Here is a 23673-nt window from a genome sequence, read left to right on the forward strand (position 1 = left end):
TTGCTTAACACACATGGCTTATGTTGAGGAAAAATTGCAGGGCTTGGCAGTGGTCTTCTTTTTATAAGCTCTTCTGTATTATAGGATTTTAATTTTATTTGTGTTCAATTGTGTCTTTATTCTTTAGAAATCACTTGGTTTCTGTATGCTTGGTGTCTTAACATGGTTATTTATATAGCACCATCTAAAAGCATACATAGAGTTAGCTCCAGACAGACTTAGTCATACTTAGAATAGACCCACTAACTTAAGTCTCATTGACTTCAATAGATCTACTTATAGTATGACTAATTCTGGATCCAACCCAAATATTAAAAATAAACAGGCTTCTGCCCAATGTAGTTTGCAATCTCAATTCATGTAATCTGAAGTCTTCTCACCAAGCTCAGGGAATTTGGCCTGAATGTATTCAAGCTTAGGCAGAGGTCCTTTATATACTCTCTATAACAAGCACATGTGACTGCAGGCAGGAATAGAGACAAGTCTAAAGTGGAATGGTAACTAGTCACATTGGTGATTGCGCCAAGTATGGCCACTAAGTGCGTGCCCTTAGGGTAGACATGGGTTGGCATGCCAGAATGCTCTAAATGAAGCCACTGATTCTTTCTATTTACTAGATTTCTCTTCCTGTCGGTCTCAGACTGAGGGTCTGAGAAAGATATCTGCAGTGTGACTAACATTAGACTATTTGATACTCTTTACTAATGACCAATTTCATGGATGAGTTAGTGAACTTTAACACAATGCTTTGAAATATAGCAATTACTCATTAATTTAACTGTACTGTTTTCATCAACTTTAGTGGAGCTTGATTAATCCTGCAAATCCTGAGTAATTGAGCATTGCGCTAACGGTAGAGAAAGGAAGGAAGCTAATTTGGTTCGTGACAGTGCTATGCTGTGCCACTAACAAGGAACCAACCACTTCCTGTCTAACATCTTTATCACATATTTTTCCAATTATTGATGACCCACCTGGATTATTAAACATGACCTATGGAATGGTAACCCCTTCATGGATCACTGCCTTGTTGTGGCGAAGGGGCTTGCGTAACTCAGTGAAGCCATAAGCTATGCCGTGCAGGGCCACCCAAGACGGACAGGTCATGGCAGAGAGTTCTGACAAAATGTGGTCCACTGGAGAAGGAAATGGCAACCCACTCCAGTATTCTTGCCAAGAAAACCCCATGGAACGTATCACAAGGCTAAAAGAGATGACACCGGAAGATGAGCCCCTCAGGTCGGAAGGTGTCCAATATACTACTGGGGAAGAGCAGAGGGTATTTCCAAGTAGCGCCAGAAAGAGTGAAGCGGCTGGGCCAAAGCCGAAAGGACACTCAGCTGTGGATGTGTCTGGTGGTGAAAAGAAAATCCGATGCTGTAAAGAACAATATTGTTTAGGAACCTGGAATGTCACATCAATGAATCAAGGTAAGCTGGAGGTGGTCAAACATGAGATGGCAAGATTGAACATCGACGTCTTGGGAATCAGCGAACTCAAATGGACAGGCATGGGCGAATTTAATTCAGGTGACCATCATATCTACAATTGTGGGCAAGAATCCCTTAGAAGAAATGGAGTAGCACTCATAGTCAACAAAAGGGTGGGAAAAGCAGTACTGGGGTACAATCTCAAAAACAATAGAATGATCTCAGTACGAATCCAAGGCAAACCACTCAACATCACAGTAATTCAAGTCTACGCCCCAACCACTGAGGCCAAAGAAGCTGAGGTTGATCGGTTCTATGAAGACCTACAACACCTTCTAGAACTAACACCAAAAAAAGATGTCCTTTTCATCATAGGGGATTGGAATGCTAAAGTAGGAAGTCAAGAAAGAACTGGGATAACAGGCAGGCATGGCCTTGGTGTACAAAATGAAGCAGGACAAAAGCTAATAGAGTTTTGCCAAGAGAACACGCTGATCATAGCAAACACTCTTTTCCAACAGCACAAGAGACGACTCTACACATGGACATCACCAGATGGTCAATATCGAAATCAGATCGATTATGTCCTTTGCAGCCAAAGATGGAGAAGTCATTCAGTCAAAACAAGACCTGGAGCTGACTGTGGCTCAGATCATGAGCTGCTTCTTGCAAAATTTCGGCTTAAATTGAAGAACGTAGGGAAAACCACTAAACCATTCGGGTATGACCTAAATCATATCCCTTATGAATATACAGTGGAGGTGAGGAATAGATTTCAGGGATTAGACCTGATAGACAGAGTGCCTGAGGAACTATGGACGGAGGTCCGTAACATTGTTCAGGAGGCAGCAACTCAATCCATCCCAAAGAAAAAGAAATGCAAGAAAGCAAAGTGGCTGTCTGATGAGGCTTTACAAGTAGCTGAGGAAAGAAGGGAAGCGAAATGCAAGGGAGAAAGGGGAAGATATATCCAACTGAATGCAGAGTTCCAGAGAATAGCAAGGAGAGACAAGAAGGCCTTCTTAAATGAACAATGCAAAGAAATCGAGGAAAACAACAGAATGGGAAAGACTAGAGATCTCTTCAAGAAAATTGGAGATCTCAAGGGAACGTTTTGTGCAAAGACGGCCATGATAAAGGACAAAGAAGGCAGGGACCTAACAGATGCAGATGAGATTAAGAATAGGTGGAAAGAATACACAGAAGAACTATACAGGAAAGATCTGAATGTCCCTGATAGCCATGATAGTGCAGTCACTGAACTTGAGCCGGACATCCTAGAGAGTGAAGTCAAGTGGGCCTTAGGAAGCATTACTAACAACAAAGCTAGCGGAGATGACAGTATTCCAGCGGAGCTATTTAAAATCCTAAAAGATGATGCTGTTAAAGTGCTGCATTCAATATGCCAACAAATTTGGAACACTCAACAATGGCCACAAGATTGGAAAAGGTCAGTTTACATTCCAATTCCAAAGAAGGGCAATGCCACAGAGTGTTCAAACTACCGCACAATTGCGCTCATTTCACATGCCAGCAAGGTGATGCTCAAAATCCTACAAGCTAGGCTTCAGTATGCGAACCGAGAACTACCGGAAGTACAAGCTGGGTTTCAAAGAGGCAGAGGAACTAGAGATCAAATCGCCAACTTTCGCTGGATCATGGAGAAAGCAAGAGAATTCCAGAAAAACACCTATTTCTGCTTCATTGACTACGCTAAAGCCTTTGATTGTGTGGATCACAACAAACTCTGGCAAATTCTTAAAGTGATGGGAATACCAGACCACCTTACCTGTCTCCTGAGAAACCTGTACGAGGGTCAAGAAGCAACAGTAAGAACCAGACATGGAACAACCGATTGGTTCAAAATTGGGAAAGGAGTACGACAAGGCTGCATATTGTCACCCTGCTTGTTTAACTTATATGCAGAGTACATCATGAGAAACGCCGGGTTGGATGAATTACAGGTGGGAATTAAGATTGCTGGGAGAATTATCAACAACCTCCGATATGCAGACGATACCACCCTAATGGCAGAAAGCGAAGAGGATCTAAAGAGCCTCTTGTTGAGGGTGAAAGAGGAGAGTGCAAAAGCTGGTTTGAAACTCAACATTAAAAAAAGATCATGGCATCTGGCCCCATCACTTCCTGGCATATAGAAGGGGAAGAAATGGAAGCAGTGACAGATTTTACTTTCTTGGGCTCCAAGATCACCGCAGACGGTGACTGTAGCCATGAAATTCAAAGACGCTTGCTCCTTGGGAGGAAAGCTATTGGCAAACCTAGACAGCATAGTAAGAAGCAGAGACATCACCTTGCCGACAAAGGTCCGTCTAATCAAAGCTATGGTTTTCCCAGTAGTAATGTATGGCTGTGAGAGCTGGACTATAAGGAAGGCTGAGCGCCGAAGAATTGATGCTTTCGAACTGTGGTGCTGGAGAAGACTCTTACGAGTCCCCTGGACTACAAGGAGGTCCAATCAGTCAATCCTAAAGGAAATCAACCCTGAGTGCTCATTGGAAGGACAGATACTGAAGCTGAAGCTCAAATATTTTGGCCACCTAATGCGAAGAGAAAACTCTCTGGAAAAGACCCTGATGCTGGGAAAGACTGAAGGCAAAAGGAGAAGGGGATGGCAGAGGATGAGATGGCTAGATAGCATCACCGATGCAATGAATATGAACGAGCACGCTCTGGGAGAGAGTGCAGGACAGGAAGGCCTGGCGTGCTATGGTCCATGGGGTCACGAAGAGTCGGACACGACTGAACGACTGAACAACAACAACAATGGAATGGTAAGACTGTAATCTTTTCAGCTAACAAGACTATTTTGTAGCGGGTAAATGACGGGCAAAATACAATATTAATAAATAAAAGTGACATTTTTGTAGCTGCTAATCACTGATTAAAGAAGGGAAAGTAGAGAGTAAGAATGAATAGACAGTTCTCACAATGAAGGGATGTAAGAAGTGGGGTCCCCCAAGGGATGTTTTGGGACCTACGCTTTTTAACTTGTTCATGTGTGATCTAAAGTTAGAAGTGAACAGTGAGGTGGTCAAGTTTGCTGATGGCACCAAATTATTCAGGGTGGTTAAATGAAAAAGGGATTGTAAGTAGTTCTGAAATTATTTCTCCAAACTGGGTGAATAGACATTAACATGCCAAATGCTGTTCAGTATAAAGTGATGCACACTGGGACAACCCCCACCCCAACTTGATATATACACTGATAGGGTCTGGGCTGGTGGTGACTGACTAGGGAAAGGATCTTTAAGCCATGGTAGATGGCTCAGTTAAAATGCTGACTCAGTGTAAAAAGCAAATTAGGAAAGGGATTGAAAATAAAACTGCCAAAATTGTAATGCATTTATACAAATCTACCATGCCACCACACTTGGAACACCATGTACAGTTCTTGTCACTGCACCTCAAAAAGAATAGTGGAGCTAGAAAAGGTAAAGAAAACAGCAATTCCTCTGTGAGCTAAGGTTACAACGTTTGGGGCTATTTAAGTTTAGAAAAAACGTGAGTAAGTGGGGGAACACGATAGAGGTATATAAAGTGGATAAAGAGGTTTTCTTCCTCTCTCATAATCCTAGAACCCAGGAACATTCAATGAAGCTGAATGGTGGGAGACTCAGGATGGACAAGAGGAAGTACTTCTTGACATAGTACATAGTTAAACTATGGAATTTGGTACAAGATGTAGAAATTACCACCAACTTAGACAGCTTTTAAAGTGGATTAGACACAGGTATGGAGGATAAGGCTATCGATGACTACTAGCCCTGATGGCTATGTACTACCCCCAACATCAGTAGAAGCATGTCTTTGAATACCAGTTGCTGGGAAACAAGAGCGGGAGGGGGGGTATTGCCCTCATATCCTGCTGATGGGCTCCTCATAGCTCGGCCAATGTGAGAAACAGGATGCTGATCTAAAGAAGCCTTTCCTCTGACCCAGCAGTTCTCTTCTTATGCTCTTGTGGTGGTTGCTAATGGATGGATATTGTTAATATTTACTTATAACTTATTTTTGTAGCTATTGGTACACTGTATTATTTACTAATAGTGCAAAATCTTCTGTAGCTACTAATTGATGGATAATGTGCAATGTGTGAAATAACTGTTCATGCTAATCAAATAAGAAGAAAATTATCATTACTTAATGAACAGGAGATAATGTCAAATATCTCAAAGTGCAATCCTATAGTAGATATCAACTAAGTCTCTCAAGCAAATGTATCTTGAAGATACATTCATGCAGTGGAAGTAACACTAGCGTATCTCCAATATTAGAACAGTGTAACTTTATAATAGTGTTATCTCCAGCACAGGTGCACTTGGCCAGTGAGAGGAGAAATAGGATTTAGTTCGCATCCTGAGCGCTTTCAGGCCTTGGTCACACACCCGTCAGTGTAATCTTTCTCTGACAAAACAGTTGGTGTAATCTAAAACCCTCCCACTGAGAATAAATTTCTTAACAGTAAGAACAGTTTGACATTGGAACTAATCACCTGGGGGTGGGGGCTCTCCCTCACTGGAGGCCTTCAAGTAGAGGCCGAACCTGTTGGAATTGTAGAGCTCTCACTTTCTTGCATTGTACTGGTGATTGGACTAGATGGCGTACAAGGTCAGCTGTGATACTATGAACTGTATAATATTTCCTCTTTGATGTGGGTTCCAGGGATGGAGTACTTACTCTGGCTTCTATGCCCCAAGGTCAGCACTTGGCAGACATAAACAGTTTGATAAACAACTTTGCTTTTATTAGGAACAACATGTGGAACCAATTATTCAACACTAACAGAAAACCTGCTGGCTTAAGACCAGAATTAAAGCTATCTCATGCTGGGTCAAGCTCCACAAACCCAAGACACTGGAAGCTAAATCCAGTTAAGGATTAAGCTGATCCTTAACTGACATGCCTCATGATCAGTAATGAAGTTGTGCAATGTCAAAGATTGTGCTTGCTTAAAAGTTAGCCTCCATGCAACTACACTTTTCCTCTGGTCTTTCAGGCCCAAATGCAGATAGGGAGGACGGAGTGGCTAGGACCAGCAAATCCTGATGGGGAGGACAGAGTGGCTAGGACCAGCAAAGATGCTCCATGTTGTTCCTGTCCTGTATTGCCTTATCAAGCACCTAAGGGGGTGGGGCACTCACAGGAGGCACTGGGGGTCGGATTGGAAGGCTCCACAGGCCAGATTTAGCCCATGGGGCAGAGGTTCCCTATCCCTGCTGAAAGGGAACCACTTCTTCTTGAGCTTTTACGCAGGTGTGGTAAATACTAGGTGTCCCCAGGATGGAGTGCACTCTATCAAATGTTCCGCACATGAAACGTCTTAGATAAAATGACCTTGTACCCCATCAAAAGTAAACATGAGAACTGAGTCAAAGTTTACATACATTACATATCCTACCTACCCAGTGCAGTTGCAAACATGAGTAGAGTCTGATCCTGTTCACATGTAGCAAAGATTCCTAGGTTGTTTAACCCAGGAATTGCCATGGCCAAGCAGGAGCGAGTGAGCATATTGCTTCCCATTCGCTCATTGCTTCTGTTTTCAATCAACAACCCAGGAATGCCCTGGAGTTATCGTACCGTCCAAACCCAGAAACTCTGGGTTGTTTAGGAGCTAAACAACCCAAGGTTCCTGGTTTGGATGTCATGATAACAACCCAGGAATGTTTACTTTTGATGGGGTACAAGGTCATTTTATCTAAGACGTTTCATGTGGGGAACATTCCTGGGTTGTTATCATGACATCCAAACCAGGAACCTTGGGTTGTTTAGCTCCTAAACAACCCAGAGTTTCTGGGTTTGGATGGCACGATAACAACTCTGGGGCATCCCTTGGTTGTTCATTAAAAATGGAAGCAACGAATGTGTGAGAGGTAGTGTGCTCACTCCTGCTCAGCCACAGTAATTCCTGGGTTAAAAAATCCAGGTTTTGCCATTATGTGTGAACTGGGTCAATATGGGCATGATCCTAAACATCATTTTTTTAAAAGGTGTTTATCTCCCTTAATAAAAGCACATTCAAACAATCTAATGTAACAGTGCTTCTAGACAAGGCTTTTGTTGTGCAATCACCCTGCCTTGTTCATGGAATCTTACAGGGGTTCCAGACAACATCATCTTCTACTTGTAACCCTACTGTGTTTTCCCACCATTTCTTCCATCCTTTTTCTTTAAAAAAAAAAAATCTGTTAAGGAAGAAAAGATGGAATAGCTGCACAATGTCTTTTGATTAGTAGCTCTAGGAGTTGTCCATCTGGAAGCACCCTAAGTTAACAGACTTTTTAACTCAAACTAAGTATTTCAGTGTTCAGCTAGAGATCTTCCTCTAACACACAGGGCTGGTTTCTGTAGACCCCCTCCCTAAAAAGAAGAGAGATTGTCCCATAGAAATCAATGAAAAAATCCAGAATTTTACAACAGCTGTGATTCAGCATGAATGATTCCTTCATCAAAGGCAAAGCATAGCAGCAAAGACAGAAGCTCTTTCTAAGTTAAATCTTATTTTGTGTGGGGATTTTTTTTTTTTAAAGATGCAATGTATCTGCATGCAACTGAGCACTGGATTTTGGCAGGAAGGCATTCTGAAGGGGTCATTTAGGAGACTGACGTTTGCTACAATCTGAAGGGTGGTGTGTGTGTGTGTGTGTGTGTGTGTGTGTGTATTTTATACTGGAAATCCAAACCAGTTTCAGCCCCATCTCTAACCTACAGTGTTGATGGCCCTACAATGTAGGGCTATCATAAGCCCCTTCCCTTTCAGCCAAGCCTCTTCTGCAACTGAAAGGGAGGACATTTGCATTGGCAGGTCTATTTTTAAATGTTTTTTAAAAGTCTTTTTTTAAAACTACAAAATAAGCCCGGAGTTAGCAGAAAAGAGGGGAGTCCTTTCTATCTTTTGTTTGGGAGGAGTCATGCTGGTGCCCAATCTCTGCTCTGCTAAAATGGCCAGCTCTCACTTCCACCCACAGGGAGATTTTAGAACGCTCCCTATGTAAAGCAAATGATCTATTCAGGCAATGAGAAGAGTCACTCTTCCCTTTTCTATCTCTGTTGAGCCAATTCCTTCTCCACCTCTTCAGTTTTATGGGAAATCAAACAAATGACTTCCTTCATCTTCTCTCCCTTCAGAAAATTAGTTGTAAAAAACAAAACAAGCAAATGAGCTTGATAAGCTCCAGACCTCAGCAGGGGCCGTTTTTCTCCTGTATCTAGCCAAGATCAATAGGAGGCTGAAAGCAGCACAATGGACAGGAAGAGGCTGTCATGGCCAAAGCAAAGAACAAAGCTGCAAGCGTGATTAGCAGAGGCTGCTCTGTTGTGCCAAAGTCACAGTGAGTATGCATTTGTACAGCTACAGCTGCTTCTGGCTGCCTCTGCCTCCTCACCCAGCCCCAAACAATGCTAAGTGTGGCACGCTGATTTCTGGCAGTGGGTATGGGAAGGAAGTCACAGATCAGTCCAGGGCAGAGTCATCAGTGAGCCCCCCTGAGAGTTGTGCCCTCGCATGCTATATGTGTGTACACACAAGTGAGCCGATTGTTCTTGTGGCTGGGAAGACAGACCCAGTCTGGAGCAGGGTATGGCAGGTGGTGGGTCTTCCGGGCAATATGGGTTGTTGATAGCTGCCGACAATGCCAGCCCAATGTTTGCTCTGGCTGCTCTATGCAGTGCAGCTAAGGAGGTAGCTCCTGTAAGAATACAATAATGACTCCCCTTGTTCCTTTCCCTAGATGTCTTCTGTGCCTGACAAAAGGCTCCTTTGCTGCCCAGTGGGCCTTGAAAACTTGTCCCAGGAAGACCTGTGTGTTCCCTAAGCAAGCCTCCTTCCAAGGAGCTACTGGGGTGATCTGCTGTAACACCCATCCTTCCTCCCCTTTGTTATGTATAGTCAAAAGAGTTATTCTTTAATAATAGTAGTAATAGTAGTAGTATCTGTGAGAGAGAATGGTATACGGCATTTGAACCCCTCCCAGCAGGGATGCAATATGTCCTTGGGCTCCTTCAGGGGGTGGCCCTCCCTGGAGAAATCCTGCTATTACCTTGAACTAGAGATAATACTGGGGATGCAGGTAGTGGGGAACTTGGCCAATGCTGGGAGGAGCATTCCCAGCCAGCTGAGTCCATGTCACCCCCATGGGGACACCACGTGAAGCCAGGGGCCCAGCTGGTGCTGGGAGGAGCAGCTTCTCCTTAGCACTGGCTAGCCAAGTCCTTTTCTCCATGCTGAGAGCCACGTGCATCTCCCAAAGCAGAGAAATGGAACTGGGTGGTGTGATGGCTTCAATGGGTGTGGCTATGCCCACTGGCATCCTGCATCCCAGAGGACCCAATGGGAGGCAATTTGGCCTCCCACTGTTGAATGGTCCTGGACCCCTGCTGTATAGGATTGCTGGAGGATTCCCGGTGCCAGGCTCTTGCTGCTTCACAGTATCTAATGCAGTAGAGGGCACTGTGGTATCCTTGTGTCAGATGGGTTGTGTGTTGTGAAGCAGGGTGATGTAATGAAGGCTGTGTGTAATCCTTGCATGGCTAATATTGGGACGTCATCAGCATGTTGCTCAGTTAGGGATGTGTAAGAATTTAGTTTTGGCTCACAAAACATGTTAGCATGCCCCATTCAAGGCCCCAAATGCAACTGCAAGTGTGAGCACATGTCTGCTGAAAATGTTCGTGAATTGTCGAACACATGTTCACATCATCTTGCTCCCGATTTCAAGTTCGATTTGTGCAAATTCCTAATTTGCACAAATTTCCTGAATAGACTAAATCAGCCCCGCTTTAGTCTATGGAGGAAATCTGCACAAATTTCAGGAGATTTGTGCAAATCTCCCATTCGGTCACTGCTTAATTTGTGCGACTCTCCCATTTGTGCAAAGCGAGCAGCAATCGCAAACATGAATGGGAACTGAGCATGAGACGGGTGGCAAGATGATGTTCAGAGAATCCTAGCTATCTCAAATGTTGCTTGTTTGCCCATCCCTACACTCAGTGACAAAGAGAGACCTCAGAAAGGGTAAGGAAAACTGAATCTGATGTTGGACATACACATACATCCTATAACGACTGTATGTCTAAAATTAAAATCCTAGAAGATATAATTGTATAATACCAAAATAAAAGGGCTGAAGGAACAGAAAAGAAGTTTTTATTCTACACAGAGGAACTGTTTACCTCAATTAGAAGAAGAATTACTGAATTAATTCAAATATAGCCAGCTAATGTGATTCTTACCGATTTTAAATAGATAGTAGCGTTTGCACACAAATAAAATAGGGCATACTGCTCTAGATTATATGGTATTTCTGCCCCCCCACAATTGGGGGTGAAGACAGACTCTACCCCCCCATCTTCCAGCTCTATCTGCACCTCCTAGATCCAGCAAAGTTTAGAAAGAAAAAGTACATCACAGAACAATTCAGCAGAAACACAGAACAGGGCTCGGACTGCACCATGGTTCAATCCGCGGTTACAAGCTCTGAAACAGGTGGTGAGACGGCTAGAGCGCCAGTGGCGGAAGTCTCGCTCCAAAGACAATCAGACACGGGCTAGAGCTGTATCTTCAGCCTATCACGTGGCAGTGAAGGCAGCAAAAAAGGAATATTATGCTGCCTCCATCGCGTCTGCAGAGTGCTGTCCCAGGAGGCTGTTCCAAGTGGTCCGGAGCCTGGTCGGTCCTGTGGCTCCGGAACCACTGGAACATTCTAAGGCCTCCTGTGAGGCCTTGGCAAGGCACTTTGCAGATAAAATTGATCAGATTAGGTGTGTTACTCTGCACGCTGTGGATACAGTTAGTGAGCAAGAGGCGGCCTGTGGCAAACCGGTTTTGTGGGATCGGTTCCAGCTTCTTCCTCCTGATGACGTGGACAAGGTGCTTTCATCGGTACGGCCGACCACCTGCTTACTTGATCCTTGCCCATCTTGGCTCATTATGAGCTGCAGAGAGAGACTGGGTGAGGGGATCAAGGTGGTGGTGAACTCCTCCCTTGAGGAGGGAGTGATGCCATCAGCCCTCAAGGAGGCAGTGATAAGACCGCTCTTAAAGAAGCCCTCCTTGGATCCTCAAGTTTTGAACAACTTTCGCCCAGTCTCAAATCTGCCATTTTTGGGCAAGGTTGATTGAGCGGGTGGTGGCGGTGCAGTTGAAGGCACACTTGGAAGAAACTGATTATCTATACCCATTTCAGTCGGGCTTCAGGCCTGGGCATGGGACAGAAACGGCCTTGGTAGATGATATGAGGAGGGCTCTGGATAGGGGTGAATGCGCCTTCCTTGTTCTCCTCGACCTCTCAGCGGCTTTCAATACCGTTGACCACGGTATCTTCCTGGACCGCCTGGAGGGCTTGGGCATTGGGGACACCGTATTGCGGTGGTTCCGGTCCTTCCTCTCCGGCAGGTACCAGAGGGTAGCACTGGGAGAGGAGGTTTCAGACCCGTGGCCACTTACTTGTGGGGTGCCACAGGGTTCCATCCTCTCCCCGATGCTATTTAACATCTATGTGAAGCCGCTGGGGGCTATCATCAGGAGGTTTGGGGTGCAGTGTCATCAATATGCGGACGACACGCAGCTCTACCTCTCGTTTAAATCTTCACCAAGGTTGGCCGTAGAATCCCTGTCCAAATGTCTGGAGATGGTGAGTGGCTGGATGGGGAGGAATAGGCTGAAGCTGAACCCTGACAAGACTGAGGTACTTTTGGTGGGAGACAAGAGGAGGCTGGGGGATGTTGACCTGGTGTTGAATGGGGTACGGCTACCCTTGAAAGACCAGGTCCGCAGCCTGGGGGTCATTTTGGACTCCCAGCTGTCCATGGAGGCTCAGGTGTCAGCTGTGAGCCGGACAGCGCTGTATCAACTTCATCTGATACGGCGGCTGCGCCCCTTCCTTCCCGACCATCTGCTCCCATCGGTAGTACATGCCCTGGTCTCCTCTCGTTTAGACTACTGTAATGCGCTCTACGTGGGGTTACCCTTGAAGACGGTTCGGAAACTGCAGCTGGTACAGAACGCGGCGGCTCGCCTGATTAAAGGCAGCCGCCGGCGAGATCACATCACTCCAGTGCTGAAGGAGTTGCACTGGTTACCAGTTGTTTTCCGGGCCAAATTCAAGGTGTTGGTTTTGACCTTTAAAACCCTATATGGTTCCGGCCCAGCCTATCTTAAGGAGCGCCTACAGCAGCATCAGACAGGCCGCTTAACAAGATCAGCCTCGGATGGCCTTCTGTCTGTCCCATCAGCCAGGACAGCTAGACTGGTGGGGACGAGGGAGAGGGCCTTTTCTGTGGTGGCCCCCACTCTGTGGAACTCCCTCCCTAGGGAACTCTGTCATGCCCCCTCTTTAATGAGCTTCCGTCGTGCATTAAAAACGCTGTTGTTCAGGCAGGCATTTGGGGTGGGTTAGGGTATTTTAGAAAATGTTTTTATTGTAGAATTTTATTGTTTTAAACTGTTTTTATTGTATGTTGTACATCGCCCAGAGTGGCTGGGTGACCAGCCAGATGGGCGATTAATAAATTTAATAATAATAATTAATAATAATATATTCTGAGAACTGTACCAGCAAAACTCATATTATGAGCTTATTAGTGCAGATGTATTTTGAAGGCAAATAGCAAATAAAACTGAACAGAAAAAGTTCTCTGCACACATACAATGATCTGGCAACTCACCAAAGTGTAGCCATGACTAAGCAGGAACCAGAGAAGAGAAGGAGAGAGTGACAGAAAAAGTGACACCCACAAGAAGTCTTGAAGAGGGAGTGAAGCTGGAGGAGAGCACTGAGCTTTGAAGAACTTCAGAGACATCTGAAGCATCCCAAAGAGCTCCAAAGAGAGGAGAAGACCTCAGGGACCTGTTAGAATAGTTTCCCTTCCATTCTGGATCTCAGGAGGGCATTTTTAAGGCCTTGGTTCAGCACAATAAGCAAAGCAAGGCAAAGAGGGGCATAGTGGGGCCCTAAATAAGGGTATCTGGGGGCATGGGCAAGGAGAGATGTGTGGCTTGCTTGGAGATCTGAGAAGGCCAGATGGGGAGGCCTGGCAGGCTGAATTCAGCCCATGGATCGGAAGTTTCCCACCCCTGCTAGAAAGGGATGATATAATGTTAACTTTGGCAGACTTGTAGGTTTCACTTCTAGAAGTATGTATGAATATCAAGTTATATAGAAAAGTATCTGGGTATAAGATTAATTCTAAAAAGACCAGTTTGGAGGAAGTAATACAGTGGAAGAAATGAAAATGTCTATCAATTTCCTTGTTAGTCTGTCGCAGCAAAAACAAGAAAAAGGCATCTTAAATACTAACAAATTTATTCTGGCATAAGCTTTCTTGGACACTGTCCATTTCATCATATGCATGAAGTGGTAACCTCACACTGGCAGATTAATGTACACGTGGTGGTGGAGGAATGTAAACTGTGTGGCCAACGGAAACTGAAATGCAAAAGGATAAACAGTTGCCTATTACAGGACCTAATAACGCCATTCATAACGTCTGCTCATCATCCAATGTCCTCATTTGCCAGCAATGCCCTCCTGCATTCTGCATAGGACAAGAAGACCAGTGTCTATGCAATAGAACAAATGGACACAAATCTGACATCAGGAATGGCAATGTTCAGAAACCTGTGGGGGAATATTTCAACTTCCCAGGACACTCTGTCAATGACCTTAAGGTGGCCATTCTTGAATAAAGGAATTTCAAAGACTTATCAACTCAAAATTGCTGAAGTACAATTCATCAAGAGAGTTCTAATTCCTGCAGTTTGAACAAGGACAGAGTGCTTTTATCACATGACATATCTTAATCTGCTCACCATTGCAGTGATGTCTGTGTTGTGAATGGCAACTTCTAAGGTAATCATCACTGTGCTGTCTATACATGCATATAACCCTACACAGGCCATTTCTGTTTGAGAAAGATAGAATCCTAGAATAGTAGGGGTGGAAGGGGCCTATAAGACCACTGAGTCCAACCCCATCCTCAATGCAGGAATCCAAGACAGAGCATCCCTGACAGATGGCTGTCCAGCCTCGTCTTGAATGCCTCCAGTGTGGGAGAGCCCACCACCTCCCTAGATATGATACGAATGGTAAAATGGTAAAAAATGGTAAAACATAATGACAGGTTTTCTATGGATGCCAAAAAATCAAGACTGACATTACAAAAACCATATTAACAAAGGGAACTAACTTTCAGAATGTTGTGTTGTATTATTATACAACAAAGTTGAAAGGGATTGAAAGTAATGGATTCATACTAATGAATGGGCTGGACCATATCACTCATTCAGTGGTTAACCAAGTTCAGAGTATTCCTTGGCTCTGCTTTCCTCCTGTATATTCAGATAGTGTCAGTAGATACAAGGGTTGTGCACAGACGCCCCCCAACCTGCTTCAGAGGCCGATTCAGAGCTTCCGAATCAGCCCTGACCTGCTTCGGCCTGATGCCGACCTGCTTCAGACTTCGGATCCGAAGCGAGATCTAGACATCTGAATTGCCACTGGCCGAGCCGTGCGAGCCCCCTGCTCCTTACTCAGACCCGTCGTGAGCGCCCATAGCCATCGGCCTCTTCAAGGGAGTCGCCATTTTCTTTTTAAATGGTGACTCATCTATTTCCGTATATCAAATGTTGTGCAAATGGCAGTTGTAAAGCAGTCATTTACACAACATTACAGGTTGTAGTGGGTCCAGGTAAGGAGCAGGGGGGGCGCACAGCTCGGTGGGCAGCTCACACGCTTGTTGGGCGTGTCCGTGGGGGTGCTTGGATTGGTGTGAAGCAATTCAAATTGATCCAACCCACTTAGGACCCCTTCAGCCCAACACTAACCCTCTTCGGATCTGGACCGAGTTGGGCCGAATCACCCCACCTTGGCTCGGAATTTGGATCCAAAGCAGTGCACAGCCCTAGTAGATACAAGTGTCCTTTATCATCTACAGATTTCATAGAATCACAGGGTTGGAAGGGGCCTACAAGACCATCAAGTCCAACCCCCTGCTCAGTGCAGGAAGCCTGATTCCTGGTCTCCCATCCAAGTACTAACCAGGGCTGACCCTGCTTAGCTTCCGAGATCAGATGAGATCGGCTTGCTGCATTAGACTTGGTCTACCTATGGCTTCCTTCTTCATAGCAAGAAACCTAACCATCATCATTCATATTCCCATAAATTCAAGGACTATTGAAATTCAACATGTTCCAAGTGGAGCTGCCTTTGAAAGGTGTACAAAGCTTCAGCTATCACAGAATTATACAGCTGCAAGCCTTCAGTTGGGAGTGAGGCAGAAGGTACAAGTATGGACTATCTTAAGATCAACTGCATTGGATAGCTGTCGATTCAAGATGCTTGTTGTGGCTTTTAAAAGCTACGTGATCTGCACCTGGTGTACCTCACATAGTTGTAAGAAAGAGAAAAAGACAGACTGTGATGCAATTTGCACATGAAGGCTACAATCCTAAACAGGCTTACTTGGATGTAAATTCCATTTGAAATCAATGGGACACAGTAAGCAAATAGGTTAAGATTCAGTAATTAATAAATCAAACATTCTATTGATAATGACAAATAAAGGAAAACTGCTACTACAATTGCTGTTAAATGGGTAGTCCCACTGAGCTATAGATCCTTCATTCCAGATGGACCCCAATGACTCTCAGCATGGGTTACCTCGCAGAGCTTGATTTAAGAGAAGAGGAACGAGTTGGCAGGGGTAAAGTGGCAGATCTCTTGACCACCTTCTCTGTGTCGATGGTGTCATTCTCGCTCTTGGAACGGGGCACCGAAGTCTGTGCTCCTACTGCAAATGGGACATTGTTTAAAATCATGTTAAGTTGGAAGGAGAACAATAGGGCCAATGTTCTAAAAAGCTAACTTCTAGATGCACAATGTTTTTCCAGCAGTAAGGGGATGTAAATTAGCAGTTCTCTCTCATTCACATCCCTTATAATCTTTAACATTTATATACTGTAAGTGTATTCTGAATGTTCAAACATAAAGTACTTACTGTCTTTGTAAAAGGAGTATTGAGGAAGATAGGAATCAGAATCTTCATCTGGAAAAAAAAACATTTACAATTACCTTAGATGTTCCATTATGCACATATGACTGAGGGCTTTCCCTTCTGTTTCTGCATGATTCTTAGCACAAATTCTGACATCATTTTCAGTGATTTCTTCCACATAGAACATGGCAGCACAAGCAGATGGTATGGGAATAGAGGGAGGGCTGCAAGATCCATCCTCTAATTATGGAGATACCTGATACACTGCAAGTATTGTGTACAGGGGCTCAGTATCATGTGTTCAGTATCCATGAATACATGAATGCCTGAATAGGACTCATGTCTCCGCTGACCACCAGCTCTGAATCTCACTGGACTTGGTTCTAGCAAACGTGTTTGAAACCCTACAGGATAGGTGAGAGGGAGGGAAGGGAAGGAGTCAGAATCTTCCTACAGTAAGTACTGATGACATACTGTTAGCAGCAATATAATCTAATCCACTGCATGTTTACACAGAAGTAAGTCTCACTATGCTTACACAGTATATGTACACAAGATTGAAGCTTTATTTGATTCCTACTTTGATAGGGATCATGTATATCCCTAACACACCCACATTCCAAGCCCAATAGCAATGCTACTAAAACAATTCAGATAAAAAGATACGAAGGGTTTGACAATGAGTGCTGGCATTATAATCACACCTTTCTTAACTGGCCCTAGTTTTTCAAATGTACAACTCCAGCCTAGGAGTGATTTCACCATGTATTTTTTTTTAAATGGTGAATACCAGAAATACTATCCTGCCTCCTGTCTTTATGCACTGGCCACATGCCCTTGAATTGCAGCAAGAAATACATCCTCCTTCCTTCCCTCCCTCCCACCTTGCAAGTATGCAAGACCTCTCCCCTCTACTGGCTGTTTCAGTGAGTGGGGCTGACCATTAATAGCTCTGAGGACTTTGGGTGTGACTGACCAGTTTCCACTCTGAAGATGTACCAAAGAATCCTCAAGTGATGACCTTTTTCCGTGCCTCAAGGGCTCTTCATGATCCCTCAGCAGCATATTAGCCACCGCAGAATGATTGTGGCATGTAAATAGTTTAGAAGGCTAGTCTGAAGATGGCAGAACAGCACCGCTTTACCCTTGAAAACACAAGCCCTGTGTGCCAGTGCCGGTGCCCTAAAGCACCCTTCCCCAGCCTGGTGCCCTCCAGCTGTGTTGGGCTAGAACTCCGACAACGGTTGTGGGTGGACTACAATGGTGGGACTTGTGGCCCAACACATCTAGAGAGCGCCAGGCTGGGGAAGGCTGGCCTAGAGACAGGTGGATGATTCAGCAGGGAACCAAGGAGGAAGTAAGTCTCTGAGCAGCCCAGCCTGCACCCAAGCACCATACTGCTTGCAAGGTGCTATGATGGTAAGGCCCTTCAGTCTACTGCCAAAGCCTCCAGTTCTGACGCTCTCCGAGCAATGGGAGTATCATGCTGCAGAAAGCATGTCCTGGCAAGAATAAAATGGATTAACAACACCAGCGCGAAGGCTCAATTACGATATCAGGCAATGAATTACATATTGTCTTTTAGTAAGTATTTTTTATTAAGACTGCTACTGAAAGATGGGAGAACTGCAGCTATCGCAAAACTATTTTGGGAGGACTAGTGCTATTTAAGGACTCAAGCTGGAAACTGACAAAAGATCCCCTCCCCTACCCCGCCAGGAGGAATTAGAAGCCATCTTCTATAGGAATTTGAAAAATATTTTATGTTGGAATGTACTTCTACCAGTGATCTGTAATTGGAGGCTGATGGTACCTATTGTATGTAATGTAAGATTTCTATGTGTTTAAACATCTGTATGTTTTTATTGTATACATTAGTACAATATAGGTAATATTTATACATCATTGACTCTTTGTACCTGTGGTGTTGATTACTGTGGGGATACCCTCATTGTGTGTGCTTCTGTTTTAAGAATAAAATGGAAGCACAAGCTTCAAAACCAACTAAAATATGCTTCTTCACTAGCTTTACCCCAAAGCTACAAACAGAACTGCAACAGTACACAGACTGCAATCTTAAGTTTGACAGACTGGGCAAGTTGATCCTGCTGTGCACCTCAATGACTAAAATCTCATCATAAAGGGCTGCTAGTGTTACCCAAAGGCGTACCATGGTGGTCAAAATGCCTTTAGGCTGGGCAAGTCATCCCCTCCCTCTGCAATGGTAATGGCAACAGCTGACGGCACAGCACTTCTAACCCATGCTTAGTGTCTGAGGTCAGTTTGTAACATCAGCACAACACCCTAAAATGTGACACTGCTGGTGCAGCAACTATTGTCAGATATTCTAAAAATTCATTTGCTGGCAGTGGCTCCTAAGCCCATGCTGTCAGTAACTTTATCACTCACACACTCCTTGCAATTGTTGTTGTTGTTGTTCAGTCGTTCAGTTGTGTCCGACTCTTCGTGACCCCATGGACCATAGCACGCCAGGCCTTCCTGTCCTGCGCTCTCTCCCGGAGTGTGCTCAAGTTCATATTCATTGCATCGGTGATGCTATCTAGCCATCTCATCCTCTGTCGTCCCTTCTCCTTTTGCCTTCAGTCTTTCCCAGCATCAGGGTCTTTTCCAGAGAGTTTTCTCTTCGCATTAGGTGGCCAAAATATTTGAGCTTCAGCTTCAGTATCTGTCCTTCCAATGAGCACTCAGGGTTGATTTCCTTTAGCATTGACTGATTGGACCTCCTTGCAGTCCAGGGGACTCGTAAGAGTCTTCTCCAGCACCACAGTTCGAAAGCATCAATTCTTCGGCGCTCAGCCTTCCTTATAGTCCAGCTCTCACAGCCATACATTACTACTGGGAAAACCATAGCTTTGATTAGACGGACCTTTGTCGGCAAGGTGATGTCTCTGCTTCTTACTATGCTGTCTAGGTTTGCCATAGCTTTCCTCCCAAGGAGCAAGCGTCTTTGAATTTCATGGCTACAGTCACCGTCTGCGGTGATCTTGGAGCCCAAGAAAGTAAAATCTGTCACTGCTTCCATTTCTTCCCCTTCTATATGCCAGGAAGTGATGGAGCCAGATGCCACGATCTTCGTTTTTTTAATGTTGAGTTTCAAACCAGCTTTTGCACTCTCCTCTTTCACCCTCAACAAGAGGCTCTTGAGATCCTCTTCGCTTTCTGCCATTAGGGTGGTATCGTCTGCATATCGGAGGTTGTTGATAATTCTCCCAGCAATCTTAATTCCCACCTGTGATTCATCCAACCCAGCGTTTCTCATGATGTACTCTGCATATAAGTTAAATAAGCAGGGTGACAATATGCAGCCTTGTCGTACTCCTTTCCCAATTTTGAACCAATCGGTTGTTCCATGTCTGGTTCTTACTGTTGCTTCTTGACCCTCGTACAGGTTTCTCAGGAGACAGGTAAGGTGGTCTGGTATTCCCATCACTTTAAGAATTTGCCACAGTTTGTTGTGGTCCACACAATCAAAGGCTTTAGCGTAGTCAATGAAGCAGAAATAGGCGTTTTTCTGGAATTCTCTTGCTTTCTCCATGATCCAGCGAACGTTGACGATTTGATCTCTAGTTCCTCTTCCTCTTCGAAACCCAGCTTGTACTTCCGGTAGTTCTCGGTTCGCATACTGCTGAAGCCTAGCTTGTATGATGTATTCCAAGAAGCCTAGCTCCTTGCAATACATCATGTTATATCTGAAAACTTCAAACTGCCACACAAGATGTTTTGCACTGGATCAGAATCTTGCTCTGTACTTTTGACCCTGACTGGCAGCAGCCCTCCAAGAACTCCATCAACCATGGCATCCCTCTGAATAGACACTGGGCTGCAGTGGTTCCACTCCTACTTGGGTGGCCCATCCCACAAGGTGGTGCTGTGGGATTATTGCTCTGTGCCTTGGCAGCTATGCTGTGGAGTTCCACAGGGCTCTATTTTATTCCCCATGGTGTTCAATATCTACATTAAACAATTGGAGGAAGTTATCTGGAGATGTGGGCTGAGGTGTCACCACTATAAGGATGACACCCAGGTCTGTCTCTCCTCTTCATTAAATCCAGGGTAAGTATTCTGAATTACACCTGGGCACAATAATGGACTCGATGAGGGCCAATAAATTGACACCCAATCTAAACAAGATGGAGGTACTATTACTGGGTGCATCATCTGTCCAGCTAAGTGGTGTTCAACCTGTTCTGGCGGGGGTTGTACTCCCTTAAAAGATCTGGTTTATATTTTGGGAGTGCTCTTGGATCCAGCATTGTCACTGGTGGCACAGAGCACCTTTTATCAGCTTAGACTGATATACCAACTACAACCTTATCTAGATAGAGATAGCTGAGCTACAGTTATCCATGCTCTGATAACCTCTTGTTTGGATTACTGCAATGTATTATATGTAGGGTTGCCTTTCAACACTGTCTGAAAACTTCAAAGAATCATAGAATAGTAGGGGTGGAAGGGGCCTATAAGACCATCGAGTCCAACCCCCTGCTCAATGCAGGAATCCAAGTCAGAGCATCCCTGACAGATGGCCTCGTCTTCAATGCCTCCAGTGTGGGAGAGCCCACCACCTCCCTAGGTAATTGGGTCCATTGTCATATTGCTCTAACAGCCAGGAAGTTTCTCCTGATGTTCAGCCAGAATCTGGCTTCCTATAACTTGAGCCCATTCTTCCGTGTCCTGCATTCTGCGATGATCGAGAAGAGATCCTGGCCATCCTCTCTGTGACAACCTTTCGAGTACTTGAACAGCACTATCATATCTCCCCTCAGTCTCCTCTTCTCAAGGCTAAACAGGCCCAGTTCTTTCAGTCTCTCTTCACAGGGCTTTGTTTCCAGTCCCCTGTTCATCTTTGTTGCCCTCCTCTGAACCCTCTCCAGCTTGTCTGCACCCTTCTTAAAGTGCGGTGCCCAGACCTGGACACAGTACTCCAGATGAGGCCTAACCAGTGCTGAGTAGAGGGGAACTAGTACTTCCCGGGATTTGGAAGCTATGCTTCTATTAATGCAGCCCAAAAGAGCATTCGCCTTTTTTTGCAGCTGCATCACATTGTTGGCTCATATTCAGTTTGTGATCTACAACAATTCCAAGATCATTCTCGCTTGTAGTGTTGTTGACTAAGTATCCCCCATCTTGTAACTGTGCATTTGGTTTCTTTTTCCTAGGTGCAGAACTTGGCATTTATCCCTATTCAATTTCATTCTGTTGTTTTCTGCCCAGTGCTCCAGTCTGTCAAGATCATTCTGAATTTTGTTTCTGTCTTCCAGGGTATTAGCTATCCTGCCCAATGTTGTGACATCTGCAAATTTGATCAGCATTCCCTGCACCTCCTCCTCCAAGTCATTAATACAAATGTTGAAGAGCACTGGGCCCAGGACTGAGCCCTGCGGTACTCTGCTTGTTACCTCTCCCCAGTTTGAGAAGGTCCCATTGATAAGCACTCTTTGAGCCCGATTCTGTAGCCAACTGTGGATCCACCGGATCATTGTTTCATCTAGCCCATTTTGAGCTAGTTTGCTCATCAGGATATCATGGGGCACTTTGTCAAAAGCTTTGCTGAAGTTGAGGTATATTATGTCCACAGCATTCCCACAGTCCACAAGGGAGGTTACTTGAGCAAACAACAGAATCAGATTTGTCTGGCAGGATTTGTTCTTGACAAATCCATGTTGGCTTCGAGTAATCAAGGTTTTCAAGGTGTTTACAGATGGATTGCTTTATGATCTGCTCCAGAATTTTCCCAGGGATTGATGTCAGAATGACTGGTCTGTAGTTCCCAGGTTCCTCCTTGTTGCCCTTTTTGAAGAAAGGGACAACATTAGCCCTCCTCCAATCATCTGGCACTTCACCCATCCTCCGTGGTTTCTCAAAGAGAATAGAAAGCGGTTCTGAGAGTTCTTCTGCCAGTTCCTTTATTACTCGAGGATGCAGTTCATCTGGCCCTGGAGATTTGAACTCATTCAAAGTAATTAGGTGTTTCTTGACCATATGCCTATCTATCTCAAGCGGCAATCCTGCTCCATCAACCTGTACTTCGCCTTTGCCAGGGGGGTCACAGACCCTCTTTCGGGAGAAGACTGAGCTGAAGTAGGAACTGAGCACTTCTGCCTTTTCTTTGTCATCTGTTATCATTTTGCCATCCTTATTTAATAGTTGAACCACCATTTCTTTCCTCTGCCTTTTACTATGCACGTAGCTGAAGTAAGCCTTTTTGTTGCTTTTAGCATCCCTCGCTAACCTCAGCTCGTTCTGAGCTTTAGCCTTCCTGATGCCATCCCTGCAATTCTGTGCTACCTGCCTGTACTCTTCCTTTGTTGCTTGGCCTTCCTTCCATTTCCTATATGTGGTCCACAATAGGACAGCAAGATTGTTAAGAGGGACTCGTTAATGTGATCATATTATGCCAGTGCTATGTGATCTGCACTGGCTTCTAGTCAATTTCTGGGCCCAATTCAAAGTGCTGGTATTAACTTTTAAAGTCCTAAATGGCTTGGGGCCAAGTTACCTGAAGGATTGTCTCCTCCCATATATACCTGACCTGACCCTAAGATCATCTGCAGAATTCCTCCTCTGGGAGCCCCCACCAAATGAAGTGAGGCGAGTGACTACTAAGAGGGCCTTTTCAGTAAGAGAACCCTACTGTGGAATGCCATCTCCAGAGAGTCTCGCCTGGTACCTGCACTGTGGGATTTTTGGCACTAGGTGAAGAACTTTTTATTTTCCCAGGCTTTTTATTTTCCCACTCAAATGAAGTGTTCAGCCAGATGTGATAGAGGACAATGCCCTGGAGGTTTGGGTGTATGATTTGTGGCAGCCCAACATTTATTATGGGGTGTACAGCCCCAGTTGCTTATTCATTTATATATATAAAGGGTTACCAACCTTTTTGGACCTGTGGGCACATTTGGGAATTTGAGATCATGTTGTGGGCACCGCCACAAAATGCCTAATAAGTGGATCGCCGCTTTGGCATCTACCTGTCATTTCTATGGATCTTAGGCTGCGTCTTACTGAGCAAAAATTTTTGTTTCGTATCTTTTGGACACCGCAACATCTCTTTAATATGGGATTGTGTGATTTGGCTAATTGCTAGTAGTGCAATATAGCTAATGCTTCTGTTGAACATATGCTTTGGCAATGTCCAGTAATTGCTTCTTTTGGGGAGGAGGTTATTACACAGATAAATTTTGTACTGGAACAGTCTTTTACACGCTCT

At 44.7% G+C, this 23673-nt stretch overlaps 1 protein-coding gene across 2 annotated transcripts in view; it reads right to left on the minus strand.

The window, feature by feature from the left end:
* The window catches only part of SORBS1 (sorbin and SH3 domain containing 1), a 328324-nt gene that overhangs the window by 96183 nt on the left and 208468 nt on the right, over positions 1 to 23673 (minus strand). For both annotated transcript variants that reach the window (XM_084845126.1, XM_084845127.1), the window contains 2 exons: positions 16446 to 16493; positions 16109 to 16238 (listed from right to left, as the gene is read on the minus strand). In XM_084845126.1, the coding sequence (XP_084701252.1) occupies positions 16109 to 16238; positions 16446 to 16493 (178 nt within the window). The remainder of the gene's footprint in view (positions 1 to 16108; positions 16239 to 16445; positions 16494 to 23673) is intronic.

This window comes from Heloderma suspectum, chromosome 3, assembly GCF_057233095.1.
Source record: "Heloderma suspectum isolate Gila_16-S chromosome 3, 16-S_ref, whole genome shotgun sequence".
NCBI classification, from domain to species: domain Eukaryota; kingdom Metazoa; phylum Chordata; class Lepidosauria; order Squamata; family Helodermatidae; genus Heloderma; species Heloderma suspectum.